The sequence below is a fragment of the Amblyomma americanum genome, chromosome 11 (genome assembly GCF_052857255.1).
Source record: "Amblyomma americanum isolate KBUSLIRL-KWMA chromosome 11, ASM5285725v1, whole genome shotgun sequence".
Classification (NCBI taxonomy): domain Eukaryota; kingdom Metazoa; phylum Arthropoda; class Arachnida; order Ixodida; family Ixodidae; genus Amblyomma; species Amblyomma americanum.
Window position 1 is genome coordinate 4729807 of NC_135507.1, and position 14410 is coordinate 4744216.

The 14410-nt window shown below is 49.4% G+C and overlaps 1 protein-coding gene across 1 annotated transcript; it reads right to left on the reverse strand.

The window, feature by feature from the left end:
* Positions 1–264: 264 nt before the first annotated feature.
* LOC144110992 (G-protein coupled receptor moody-like) lies at positions 265–10990 on the reverse strand. The gene is made up of 3 exons (XM_077644073.1): positions 9854–10990; positions 3444–3861; positions 265–1703 (listed from the first exon to the last, which is right to left on the reverse strand). The coding sequence occupies exons 1-3, from the start codon at positions 10062–10064 to the stop codon at positions 1364–1366; spliced, it is 969 nt and encodes a 322-aa protein (XP_077500199.1). The 5' UTR covers positions 10065–10990; the 3' UTR covers positions 265–1363.
* Positions 10991–14410: the final 3420 nt, after the last annotated feature.

A 14410-nucleotide genomic window follows, 5' to 3' on the forward strand; every position in this document is an offset into this window, starting at 1 on the left:
AAACCACAGTGTCGTCTTCCCACTCCTTTACAACCGCATCAGCCGAAACACGGCCTATCGGAACCGAACCATCAGACGCAGCAGCCGTCGCGACGAGACGCGCGACGAGCTGCAGTCAGGAGGCGTGTAATGTCGGCGTGATCACGTGATCAAAGATGGCAACTCCCATGGTACCGCGCTGTAAAGTGTCAATAGGGTTAGTCCTGTTCACAGTGTAGAGCGACTGCCCTATATAGAGGCGGAGGTCTCAGATTCGAACCCAGATCAGGACGAATTTCTCTTTATAACTACAAAGTTCCTTTGAAAGCTGTACATCTTTGTTTTGCAGCCGTGTGGCTGCGCTTGGGTGGATGCTAACGAGTAATGACTCCCTTATTACAAATCTTCTGCAAAATGGGAGATTCCCATAAACATTGGTTAAATAAGAGAAGGATGCTTCAAAGGCTAGGGTTCACCGCATCTTTGCAGCAGAGGTGGGAGGCTGTTTTCAGAAAGGTAGAGAAGTGTTTTCAGACCACCCTGGTAGGCGTGTCGGTGATAGAATGTTTTTAAACACGATAGGTAACGCATGCCTGAACACAAGGGTAGAAGTCACGTCGTCTCAAACGATTATTATACAAGCTAATACACCACGTCATCGCGGAGCAATACTGTGCGCACACACTGCACAGCAGACAGTTCTTGACCACCGCGTCACAAGATCTAACACGCCGCAAGCCATTGCAACATTAAATGGCGTAACAGCCCAGAAAGCACTCCTTCAGTGTCCTTCACGTGCCTGATGAACTGGCGATGTTTTGATATCACGCAAGTCAAGCGTGCTAGTATTTTTTTCCCGGCCACCAGGCCAGTATTTATACTGGCTGGCAGCCAATAAATGTTTTAGTTGTGAGTCAGCGCTGTGTGTTGTGTCTCCTCTTCTTGTCCCGTCTGTCGCGCTGTTATGGATCATCGTCAGCACCAACTCGCCCAACAACTGGTTTTGTCAAATAAGAGATGGCACCACTCGCACGTTCAACAATGGCGGCGCGCCTCACTGCCGTTCGATGGAAGCGCGCTGCTATCCGGCCTGCGCACATTTTCCACTGATGTCACGTATAATTAGGAAACACATCGATTAATATCTTGGCGCGGGCTAGTCGGTGATTCATCATGGAAAGTGGCAGCGCAGAAGAAACGGGAACGACGGGATTTGTTCTATCGTCCATGTTTCTATATTTTCGCCGCCATTTTTTTTTTGCGCCGCCCCATTTCATGAAGAGACATGTCCTTGTACTGTGGGGGATCGCTGACTTCTCGCTTGGCGATTCGCACACAACATCTAATTCAACCGTCGCGGCACCATGGAGTAGCAAGTACTGAGTCAGCCGTCATTGGACTCTCCGCTTCCACCAGCACCGCAGCAGAACAGGGCCGCGTAGGCTCTGCGGTAGTCGCGGCTCATGACCACATATACAAGCGGGTTGAGGCACGGCGCACCGTAGAACAGCCCATGCACCGCCAGTGGCGGCGTCTGGTTGAGGCCCACGCTGACCAGCAGCGGCAGGTAGCAGACGCAGAAGGAGCAAAGGATGGCTCCCAGCACTCCCAACAGCTGGCGCTCGCGACCGCGGCCCGCGCATATCGAGTTCGAGCGCGTGGGCGGGTGCATCGGCTCCCGGCTCAGGTCCGGAGCGCTGGCGCAAGGTTGCAGCGCTAGGGATCTGCGGCAGAAAGATTTTGTTATTAATTTATGAGCTCCGAGATTTTCTACCGGGTAGCAAAGTTGGGAATCCCGGAGGGCTTAACTAACTGCATACACTCCGCGAAGTACAGTCATGATCAAAAGTATTAAGGCCACAGCGTTCAGCTGCAGCGAAATGCATGTGCCTAGAATACTCCGTCTATCGGATCATTCAAAACACAAGTCAAGCAGGAAGCTTCTCTACCGCAAGAAGAAACCTTCTGCTATAGTATTTCAAGGTCGTTCGTACTTTAATAGTGCCGTAATGGCTCAGCTGTTATGCGACTGAAGCGAAACGCCTTTGGCCTTAAGAATTTTGACCAAGACTGTACATAATACAGTGCAACAGACAAGACCAAACTATAGATATTTATGAAATCACCATTGTCTTATGACTGGCGGTCATTTATAGCGGCATGAGGAAAGACATGCTCGAATGTCCGAAAGACGCGGGTTCGGTCCCTGCCGCGGCGATCGCATCTCGATGGAGGCGAAATGCTAGAGGTCCGTGTACTGTGCGAAGTTAGTGCGCGCTGAAGAACCCCAGGTGGTCGAAATTATACTGAATCCCTTACTAGGGCTTCGCTTTGGGACGTTAAACCACATAAACCAAACGATACCACCCAGCAACTCACCCGAGTGTGGCAGGAGAGGTGGAAGTATTGATAATAAAAGTAACGAAGGAAAAAGAGGGAATAGAAACGAACTTGTAAAGAAGTAATTAATACAGTGAAAATAACTTAGAAAGAGTATAAAAATTAAATAAACCTAAAAAACTTCTGCGGGGTTGCTCCACTCTTGCGGCTCATGACTAAGAAGAGGGAATAGTTTGATTTCCGTACTATATTATGAGCCCTGCCCGCCTTGTCAGGCGGCAGCTCAGTTAATCGTGAGAGGCTTCTCGGGAAGAGCAACCCGGGAAGGAACCCAATTCAAGCAACCCAGCTCCCCCCGATGGCAGCACATGCAATAGAAGGGCAGTGGCGCATCGCTCGACCGGTGTACCACTGCGCCAGGAGTGGTAGGAAGACTACCAGGGATCTATGAATGTAGAGAATGACCGATTCCAACTAGATGGGTAATCGCCATCCGAACTGCCATTCGTAAAACTGGATCTGAACACCGTAATCGAAGTGAAAACCGAACTGCTAGCGCACCGAATTCCCATTCGGCCGAACTTCACAAATCGACCATCATTTTCTTTAATTTGTGGTGTTCATCAGTGGGAGCCCAACAGGGTAATTATTTTAAACATAATTGCATAGAAAGCAGAAGAAAAAATGATGGTTGATTTGTGTATTTAGGCCAGATGCGAATTAGGTGCACTGGCAGTTCGGTTTTCTTTCGGTTCCGGGGTTCAGATCCAGTGTTCACGGATGGCAGTTGTTCGGATAGCGATAATGGGTTGACGTGCCTATATGCTCGACACAGCCTTAGCGACTGTATATCGACAAATGCTCCCAGTGCTCGGGTTTTGGCGCACGTTGAAGAACCACAGCTGGACGGAACTGATTCCAATTTGACTATAAGGGATGCCATAGAGGAGGGCTCCGGATTCATTCTAGACTACCCGAACTTCTTCGACATCGCACAGCGCACAGATGTGTTTTCGCGTTTCGCCTCCATCGAAATGCTGCTACGGCCGTGATTTGTTCTCTTGACGATGGGATCAGCAGCAGAGCGCCAGAGTCACTGCAGTGCATTTAGACTGTGTGCTCACTGCAGCGTCCCCAGGTGGGAGGTGAGCCTTCGGCGCGAGTGCCGCAGCGCCAGGAACAGGCGCGGGTAGCAGGCGGCGAACAGCAGCAGGGGCAGCAGCGCCGAGCCCAGGTAGAGCACGGGCCGGTACACGGGGCCCGGCAGCACGGTGCAGCTCTCCAGCTTCTCGTCCCAGCCGAGCCGGGCGCCGGGCGCGGCCAGCGCGGCGGGCAGCAGGAGTGCTGCGGGTAGCAGCCAGCAGAAGGCGGCCAGCAGCAGGCAGTTGCCGGGGCTGAAGATGCGCCCGTAGGCCCGCGGCCGCACCACGCTCGTGTACCGGTTGAGCGTGATGAGCTGGATGCTGGCCAGGGAGCTGCCCACGGCCACGTGGCGCATCACGGCGGCCGCCACACACAGCCGGTGGCCGAGGGTCCAGCCGCCTGCGTGCATCGCAGTTGAATGACGACGGTGACAATTTTGCTTTTAATAAACTGCACATCACCAAACAAGAAACTTTAATTTGAAACCGAAACGTTTCGAAGCCGGCTCGGCTCCTTCATCAGGGGTGACTGCCCGCAGTCAGTTTATTACTAGTCTTCAAACCCAACCAGACAGGCAAATCTGTCCAAAATGTTTAGTTTTTATTTTGCTTTTACAGCTATTGCTGTATTTCTGTTTTGTCCAAGAACGTTTTTCTCAACAAGTTAACCCCGGAAAAGCCGAGCGCCAGGGCGGGGGAAATCGTGTACATTAGAAAACCTCTGGGCACCCGGCAGCACTGGGGTTCGAACCCAGCACCTCCCTGATGCGAGGCGGATTGACGGTTGCTTGACGGCGGAACAAATCCCTGGCCAATACTTTTTCCCAAGCAGTTGACACCAGAAATGCGAGCACCATGGCAGGACGTCTGTAAAGTTTCGAGACTGATTTATTTTCTTCTCTAGCAACGATTCCCCCCAAAAAAGTTGGTGCGTATGTGTAGCACCATCTTTTCTGGCTAACGTGAGCTATTTATGTTAACTGCTGTGGCAGCCGCTAGATGGCATTACACGTAGAAAAATACGTTGGCTCTAGTCGTCGGCGGATTCTACTTTAACTGAATGTGGAGAGATGGATGTCCACTTCGAACAGCGTGTAAACATAAAATTCTGTGTGAAGCTTGGCAAGACAGCCACACAGCCGTATGAGCTCCTTCGTGACGCTTACGGCAACGAGACATTATCGCGGGCACGAGTTTTTGAATGGCGCAAGAGGTTCGTTTCGGGGAGAACGTCGGTGGAAGACGACACAAGGCAGGGGCACCCTTCAACCTCACGGAATGAAAACAACGTGGCTCGGATTGGAGAAATCGTACAGTAAGATCGCACCATTACAGCCCGCATCAGATGCTCTAGACATTAGTAAGACAACATGCCACCAAAGTTTGCGTGAGAACTTGGGGAAACGAAAGCTGAATGCCAGACTTGTGCCGCACTCCCTCACACAGAACCAGACGGACACGCGGGTCTCAGTGAGCTCTGATTGGCTCTCCGAGGCAGAGAAGGATGCTGCATTCGTCGACAGCATCATTGCTGGAGACGAAACATGGTGTTTTCAATACGATCCTCAAACAAAGAGGCAGAGCGCCCAATGGCGCTCCACAAGCTCTCCGGCGTCGAGAAAGGTGCGTCGACAGAAGACCAAAACACAGACGATGCTGACAGTTTTTTTTTTCGATGCCAGAGGTGACATACACCACGAGTTCGTCCCACAAGGGCAGACGGTGAATCTGGAGTTTTATATCCGCGTGCTCCAACACATGCGTTATGCACTGCGACGCCGTCGCCCTGGATTTCATTGCGGCCGGTTGTGTGTGTGCTCGTGCAATGAACAGTGAACCGTCAACGTCTACAACTTCGACATCGGCACCGCCTGAAGTGAAACGTGGTCGTCCGCATTTATACGCAAACACCGAAGAAGCAAGAGAGCGTTTGTAATGCTTTCGTATTCCCACACTTAGAGGAGTGTAGACAACTAATTTTGGTGGCATGTTTTCTTCTTTATAATGATGCGGAAGGCACTACTACGCATGAATCACCATGTGATATTCGCCTACGACCGCTAAATAATTTATAATCGAATTCTGTCATGCTGCTTCTGTTTCGGTTTTAGAAGCCGAACGATGGCTATGACATCAAAGAGTGTGACGAGAGGCATGGAAAAACGTCCATAAAATAGCCGCTTAATCATTTTAATTTACGGCAGTACTGAAGCCAGCCTTCCTCAAGAGCCGGAATAACAACGAATGAGGAAGTAGCGATTATATTGCCGTTTTCATGTCTCACGTGACATGACACGTTGACGTCACAATGCTCATTCGGATGTTGAAACCGAAACCAAAACAACACGGAAAAGAAATCCGATTATAAATTACTTAGCGGTCGTAGGAGAATACCAGGTGCTAATCCATGTATAATAATGCCTTACGAATCATTACAAATAAGAAAACGTGCGCCCAAAATTAAGGTGTCTATACTCCATTAACCAGTATTATCTCTGCAAAAATTTTCACTTCCTCTTTACCTTGTTTACTATCATGCCTCCGTGCTCCGCAAACTTTCGCTGCCGACTGCAGCCCTAGATGACCCACGGTTGGTTCCCCCCTCCATTCCCTGTCTCGAGTATACTTACGAGACTCAATTTTCGCACGGAAGCCGTGGGATCGTTTATACCGGCCGTCTTCTCTTCCCTTTCCCCTCGCGCATCCGGTGTCCGATAATGACTTCTCTTTCCGGACGGCCGATGCATATTCTAATAAGGACGGCTTTTGGTTGCCCCCGACAGGCCGTACCGTGTGTACAAATATATGCACGGCGAAGGCGAGCTGCTCTACGAGGACCGCGAGACTGAGACACGCCTGTACCAGTGTATGTAGGCAAGACCGCTGTCGCGCGAGTAGTCCAACACGTGCTCTTGCCTTTGGCTTATCACTGAGGCATATGCATTGCGTATATACGTATACTCATGCGCATATATATATATATATATATATATATATATATATATATATATATATATATATATATATATATATATATATATATATATATATATAACGGGTGTCCCAGCTAACTAGAGCCAAGCCAAGGATTAAAAAATCACTTATTAGAGGCAGGCGAGTTGGTGGCAGCCATCTTGCACACCACAGGCAATTTCTTGTTTCGCAAATAATTAATAATTTAATTAAGGTTTATTATCTAAATTAATAAATATTGACTTTATATAACAAATTGCATTTGAAGAGTTGTCGAGCACCTTCCGAAACCCCCATTCCACCATTTAGGATAAGGAAATCCTCGCGTGCGTCTCCTTTTTTCCCAGCTCCAAAGAAAGCCCGCGAAATACCAAATAAACCACGTGACTGACGCACTTGTGCGCCACGATCGTGCTGCTCTCAAGCGTGGTTTGAGCAAGCGAAATCGCCTGCAGCCTTTACTATATATATATATATATATATATATATATATATATATATATATATATATATATATATATATATATATATATATATATATATATATATATATATACATGAAGGAAGCCAACAGTCACCGAAACCAACGAGGGTCTCGGTTCTGGCAGTCTTGATGCCATAAGTAGCATAAGAGGGCTCTCGCACAGTGTCCGCCCTCGCCGTTAGATGACGTTCCACGTCACACTCGCGGTAATACAGGACGTGCCACGTCCGCCGCTATGGACGAGGGTGGCGCTGGTGAACACTCTCAAGGTTCGCTTACACGCAATAAACATAAATATCCACGAGAGCAGCAGATTGGACGGCCGTCGCTGTAGCTCAGTTGGTAAGAGCACCGGACGCGATATTCGGATCTCACCGGCGGCATGGTTGTTTTTTCTGCTGCTTTATAAGTAGTTTCCTTTAAATCAAGGCTTAAATGAAGTATTTTTCTCCCACTAATCCGCACAATATACGCCTGCACACACACACACACACACACACACACACACACACACACACACACACACACACACACACACACACACACACACACACACACACACACACACACACACACACACACACACACGCACACACACACACACACGCACGCACACACACGCACACACACACACACACACACGCACACGCACACACACACGCACGCACGCGCGCACGCACGCGCACACACACACATGCCTTACTAATACGTATCGCTCTGACGCAATTTACGATGAACTCTATTCAGTCAATCGAAATGATCTGATCGATTACGATAAGCGCGGAGATTTGGGGACAGCCGTATTATAATAACGCGATAATTAGGGTTCCAGTTCTGCAGAAAATCCGGCGCTGTCGGCGTTGTGCACGTAAGCAAAAAACGGCCGGGGTAGGGTGGCACAGGTGGCCAGGCAGGGTGGCCCAGGTGACCACCTTATCCACCCATGTCACCCAATGGCCAATCTGGAGCACACGATTGTGCTCGTCCTCGCGCAACCTGAAAATTGGTTTTTGAGGAGCGAAAAGGGCGCAGTATCTGTCTCACATCTCATCGGACCCCTGAACCGTGACATAAGGGAAGGGATAAAGATGGGGGGGGGGGGGGGGGGGAGAAAGGAAGAAAGAGGTGCCGTTGTGGAGGTTTCCGGAATAATTTCGACCACCTGGGGATCCTTAACGTGCACTGACATCGCACAGCACACGGGCACCTTTCGCGTTTCGCCTCCATAGAAACGCGGCCGCCGTGATCGGGTTGGGACCCGGGTATTCCAGCTCAGCAGCCGAGCGTCCTAACACTGAGCCACCGCAGCGCAACCTGCCATGGTCGAAAAAATAGTCCTGTCATGTGACGTCACGTCATCCTAAGTCACTTGACCTTGTGACGTCATCGCAACGTGCCCACCAGATTGTGAGGAAACTGCCCACTGCGGCAGGTGCCAGTTAAATTAATGATTTGTGGCGAGAGGTTGCTCGGAAGAGAAGCCTGGGTTTCATAAGCTCCGCCGATGGCAGCGGCACATATTTTAACCGCTGCACCACTGCGCCAGCAGTGAAATGAGGACTCACAGGGATCTGCGAGTGTACAGTACAGAATGACGAATTTCGCATGTATGGGAATTAACCTATATACTAACGCTATAGCGTCATACTTTTTAGACGTAGATTGTCTCCTCCAAATTTTTTTTAAGGCGCCTAAGGGACATTTTCACGTTGGCTTAGATTACATTACTCGTGTCTCTCTTACACACTGCGCTTTGTGTGTTCCTGTTCGTTCCTCTTCTTGTTATACTGTCTTCTTCGCGCAGTTTTATTATGACTGATTCCAAGAACCAACTAGCCCAACTTCATGTCTTACTTGAGTCTCTCTAACGCTTGTTACTTTTTATCTTAATTTCACAGCCTAGTGCCATTTGTATGTCACCTTCAATGTCTGCAGTCAGGTACACTGCTTATTTTGGCTCTGTGCAGGAACTGGCCCTTCATGGCCTACGTGGCATTCCAATCCACGAAGAGTGACTGTTCCGGACGTTTGACGAGAGCCTCCACCGTGGATTCTGCGAACGATATTTTAAGAGCGGAGCAATCCTTTCGGCAAAAAACTAGTGACAGCTAGCCGCTCCTCACCTGCCGCATAGTCGTGATTGTGAGCTCTTTTTCTAAAGGAGTTGATGAAGCCAGAGCCTTGTCGAGTAAACTCTCATGGGTCGATCATTCAAGCGTGATTTTGGCGTTAAGTTTTTTTACGGACTCCTGAAAACAAGGCTGGCTCCCCTAACATGTATGGAATGTCGTGCTTATCGACATATTTATTGGGAATTTTGGCCATTTCGTTCTTCCGTGCGCCGTTAAGTAACCATGCAGAGGCATGGACAAAACTAATCTTGTTACGCTTCTGAGCGACGCTGACACCTCCACAAAGAGTCGGATGATGTCAAGTGAGAAGTGTGGCTCCTCATTTGCGAAGAATGCAGTTCCGCACCACCTTGCAGTTATGCGTACCAGATATTACCATATGTATACTTGCTTCATTAACAAATGTAGTTCGTCAAGTACTGCTCTCGCATCGCCACCAATGGTAAACTAAAGTTAATTATTTTATAGTTCAGTGTATTTGCCGGTCCACATTCGGCGTAGCGGTTTGCAAAGCTCGCGATTCTGGGGCAATCAACATGCCTTTCTCTGAAACGTGAGGCCTCGGAGGTATCCTGCAAACTTTTGGTCTGTGTCCCTGTTTCTCGAAATGCGTTCTCTGAATTAAGTCGATGACGAAGCAAAAGGCGGGAGGTGCAGGCAAGATGTGCAAGAAGTTTGCAACCTCTTTCCTGCCTGCACCCTTCCCCCATGTTGTGCCTTGCAATCTTTGAGCAACAAGCACCGCGGTGTAACAGCGAAACAAAAAGCAGAGGCGTCGAAATGACTTAAACAAATTTCATTACCGTAATAGTAGACAGCCGAATCCAACGGGCCGTTGAAGAGGCTGAAGGCCAGATCAGCCAAGGACAGGTTGACCAGGAAGCAACTAGTCGCCCGACCGCGAAGCCGAGCGTCTCTGAGTAGCGCCCAAGCCGTGGCAAGGTTCACTACACTGCCCATAACCGAGAGGAAGGCCAGCAGCGAGAAATGCACAGAGTTGGATGACGCAGCCATTGCTATCTCTTCCACCAAATTTGCGCACCCGGAGGATGTTCTTGGTTTCAAGCTTGCATCTCAAGCGTCAACGTCATTTGGTTACCAAGTCCGAAGAAAAGGCGTCCGTGTGTTGAAGTGAAGCTCCAGCTTATGTACCTTGCCTCAAAAGCGTCTGCTTGCCGTGGCTGGAAGTTCCTCCTCGAAGACCTGCTTCAGCCCTTCTTTATTTCCAGCCAGGGTCACGTTGCACAACTCTCGCCCATTCCAGCTCAGCGAGGATGATCTGTTTCTTTCTGAACAGAGCAGTCCTTCGTAGATTGCGGTTCCCAATGCTCAGAGCCGTTGAGGACATATATGTCACCGCGTAGGCAAAGCGTTATTGCACTTTCGATGTGTTAGTCGTTCGCTGCTGCTGAGCGACTGGACGGATGTTGATATGGCAAAGTAGTGCGGAAGGAGAGTCTTCTATGATGGCCTCCACAACTTTGTTGCTGCCATGTCCACGGTATCAGTCTCTGTTCGCTTGTTCAGTCCCCTCCTGATAGGTCGACAGGCTCGATGGCAGACGCGGCTGTGGGACTTGACGCCTGTTCGACCAACGCAGAAGTCATGCACTCGGTCTACTCTAAGACAGTTATGGAGGTCTCGCCGTCATGCTGACTGTCGCCTCTGTCCACTTCTTTCGCCCGTTCCTCGGCCTGTATTCTTCAGAGCTTCTCCTGGAAGGCCCCGCAAGCATTTAACGCGTATAAAACACTGTTGTCTCGCTTCGCCTTGCTTGGCAACAAAGAAACTCGTCGAGCGACGCTTCAACGCGGCGAAGGATCGACGTTTCCTGGCACTGGCGTATGTGTGTGTCACGTAAGGAGATCGGAGGCAGGATGTTCGCTTTGTCCGATTACGTTCACCCCATGACGCTTCGACGGCGGCCGCATCGCTGCGATACCAGCCCCCGCTCGCGTCCGCTTCCCGTGGAGGCCTTCTGGAGCAGTGGCTGCGATCTCCGCCGCGGAGGCCGAGTGGCAGCGACACTCAGGCGTCAAGCATGCATGATGTCGAAAGGTGCCAAAGCGACAGAACCGCACCAGTAGACGTATCTCGGAAGCGGTTACCGGGGTCTACGTGGAACGCCTGTTTCGACTTTCCCAAGTCTTGTTTGCCGAAAGAACGAGCAATGGTGGCGGCAGTGTCGAAACTGTAACGCCACATTTTTCTCTATATCATCTTTATGTTTCCTCTCACTCGATGAGCACTTCCGACACGCTGGCCTGCAGGCGCGGTCTTCTCTATAGCCGGGTTATTTCACGAATTCCGCAAATAGCAAGAAAGCTAGCTAGAAGATCCTTTCCCGTTGCTAGCTGGAAGAGAGGCAAACGCTATGAAAAATGTTTTACTGCAGTAGCTGTGAAGGGAACTTTCTCCGGGTACACCAAGGTTCTAGGACCGTGGCATATGGACTAATTCATCGACATAACTAAAACTCCATAAGCGCGCTGTTTAGATATTGAAGAACGACAGACTTGTCCTTGTTTAAAAACAACGCAGCTGTCCGTAGCACCCGCCTGCATGCGGGCACCTTTTAACTTTCTTTGTTTTATTGATCACAGCCGACACGTGACCAATTCATGTTTACGATGAGCTCAACTTTCTTTCTTTGCTCTTTTGCCCTCTCCCCATATGAGGGGCAGCCAATATGAGGGGTAGCCTGTTTAACCTTCCGTTCATTCCTTTTCTTCCCTCCCTGTTCATCGGGGTACAGGCGCCGGCGTTGCCGTCGAGGTCGTATGTCGTACGTCCGAAAACTTCGGTGCTCAGCTGCTACATAGCAAGAATGCTTTCCATGTGGGTATAAGAATCATGATGGATATGTGTATGGATGCTGTCGAGAAAGTTACATCGGCGATCTTTAGATCCAGGAAGGACTGGGAGTCAACAAGCTCATTTACGCGGCTGGAGGTGGCTTAGGTGCAGTTGTTCCCCCTACCTCACCCCGGAAAAGAAACCTCAGAGTTTTCGTTCACACACTTAGCGGTTCATTAAATATCTTATAAATAAGATCTGAAATTTCACGAGCCTGTTTGTGGGATATAGCTAGGTTTCACGGCTGGGATGCATAGGTAGGTTGGAGAGATCTAAGATGGAGAAATTTGAGATTTAGAAATCTAATTTGATTTCGCAACGTCAGGTCAGCCACAGTACGCCCTGCGATGAGAGGATGTGAATGGCAGCATTCACATTCACAATAAGCTCTCGCACGTGCTACTTGGTGAATGCGAGCGAATGCCAAGAACAATCCGGCAGGAGGCATAGATGGCACCATAAAAGCGTTTCACCTATAGTAATAGCAGAAAAACAAATTTCCCGCGCTTTTAAAAAGAAAAATGCTCAACAGATGCGAGCTACGCCGAGGAAGGCGCGTTACTTTATTTTTTATGACAATTATGACTAACATGACCAACCACGGTGATTGCCATTATCCGTCGTATTTCTCGGAGATATTCATCGTTGCACTTTGATATATGATCACTTGGTTCTGTCTTCCTTGAGCCTCCTGATTTCTCCAATGTTTTACGCTGTACCCTCCCTCGACCACCTTCTAATATTTTCCTCGTCGAATTCTGCCCACGTACCTCTAATCAACCCTCTCTTATTTAAGGTAGGTTTACACGACTCGTACATGCACGTAGCTCCAACAGGAAAGGGAACACATTTTTCAGGTTCAGGTGACCTTTACTCCGTAGGTATGGGTGAAAAACACTTTTTCTTTGATACAAAGAACTTTTGTCTGAATACACAACGTCCACTTGACACTTTCAACTTCAGTGCAGAAGTAAGAACAGAATTTTGTTTGGAAAATTACTGTTTCCTTTCATATTGGAGGTTAGTGCACTTAAAAGTAAAACTTAAGAGACGATTTTCCGCCTATCTCGCCCCTCTCGGATGATGCTCGTATTTATCCTCTTAAACTTGATTTAGGCCATCTAATCTGTAACAGTTTCCAATACTGCAAACTACCTGTCAGCGCAGCGCAACATGCCTCTGGCGAGCGTTGTTCGCCGAATGCAGCGGCATGTCCTGCGTGGTGCAAGGAGGTCGCTGCGACGGACAACGCGCCTTCCACAAGAGAAGCCTGCTCCCTCCGCGCACAACCAAACAACTTAAGGACGGGTCAACGCGAAAAAGTCGCTTCGTGCTCAGAATTTGAGCACGCCGTGAAGCGAGTGCGGACGAGAATTGCGGGCTTCACTCTCCCCGGATAACGATAAGCGCACATCGGTACTTATACATACGCGCTGTTCCACGCGGAGCAACGCCCCACGGGAAGGCGACGCACGCGCCCCGTAGCGAGCAATCGGGCTCCGCTATCTCGGGATCAGCGATGAAGAAGGGCGCACGCCATGCGCATGCACACAGCCGAGGCGAGTCGAAGAACTATATGAAAAGATGGAGTGTGTGGCGAACGGCCTGCTTCTTCGATGGAGTTCCGGCCGGGCTTGGCAGTGTGTGTGTGTGCATGTGTATGCGGGTTTGTTTACCTGAATTCAGGAAGGGGGGGGGGGAAGCTACTCTTTCACCTGTGAGGTCCAGAATATTATCTTCCGCTGCCGCTAGAAGGATAGAATGACTCGCCGTCTTTCTTGTGTTCCTCGGCGTCGTTAACTTGTCCATATACTGTGACGGCGGTGTCCAAGTGGTCGGCCTTCAATGCCAGAACAACCTCACCCGCATACTTGTACGCTTCTCCTGTACACAATGCCCGGTGGCACCGACGTACGTGCACGGACGCACGTCTGTGCCGCGTACACGCGCCCCTCCCTTGGCACGTGCCCCGTATTCTGTGCGAACGTGCTAATTTTCTTCCGCAGTGCTGTCTACACGATTTGAAATACGCACTGCAAGACACGCAACCTGTAATTAGGAAAATTGTCCTGGTAACTATCAACGTCAAATGCTGTGGTTTTCTCATGAGTGCCAACAATTGCAGGATTGTCAACTGCGATTTAGAGCATGGATAAGGGCAGGGGCTATATAAACGCTCTTCCTTGAATAAATCCTGTTGAAAGTGAAGCGCTCGTCCTGTTTCCTTACTAGCCCGTGTTGGCATTTTTGCGCTCTCATGTCTTTCACGAATTACAGGAGCACATGCACAGGCTTGAAAAATGATACACTTCTAACGTAAGAGGGAAACAGAACCAGTTGTCGGCTTTGAAACACCACCTGCACCTCTCAATACACAACCTTAACACCCAAGAAGCGTTAGCTTCCTCCAAGAATGCTATCAACTATCCAGAAAGAAATTGTGTAGATATCAGTCGGAGGATGTTTACGTGAGGTAATGATGGTAAAAATAGAAGTAGATGGGG

Excerpts from the sequence above, each read along its gene's own strand:
- LOC144110992 (XM_077644073.1), bottom strand. The coding sequence starts at position 10,064 with ATGGCTGCGTCATCCAACTCTGTGCATTTCTCGCTGCTGGCCTTCCTC. Across the intron at positions 3,862-9,853 it reads TTCGGCTGTCTACTATTACG|GCGGCTGGACCCTCGGCCAC; the intron begins GTAATGAAATTT and ends CGATGCACGCAG. Across the intron at positions 1,704-3,443 it reads TCCCACCTGGGGACGCTGCA|ATCCCTAGCGCTGCAACCTT; the intron begins GTGAGCACACAG and ends TTTCTGCCGCAG.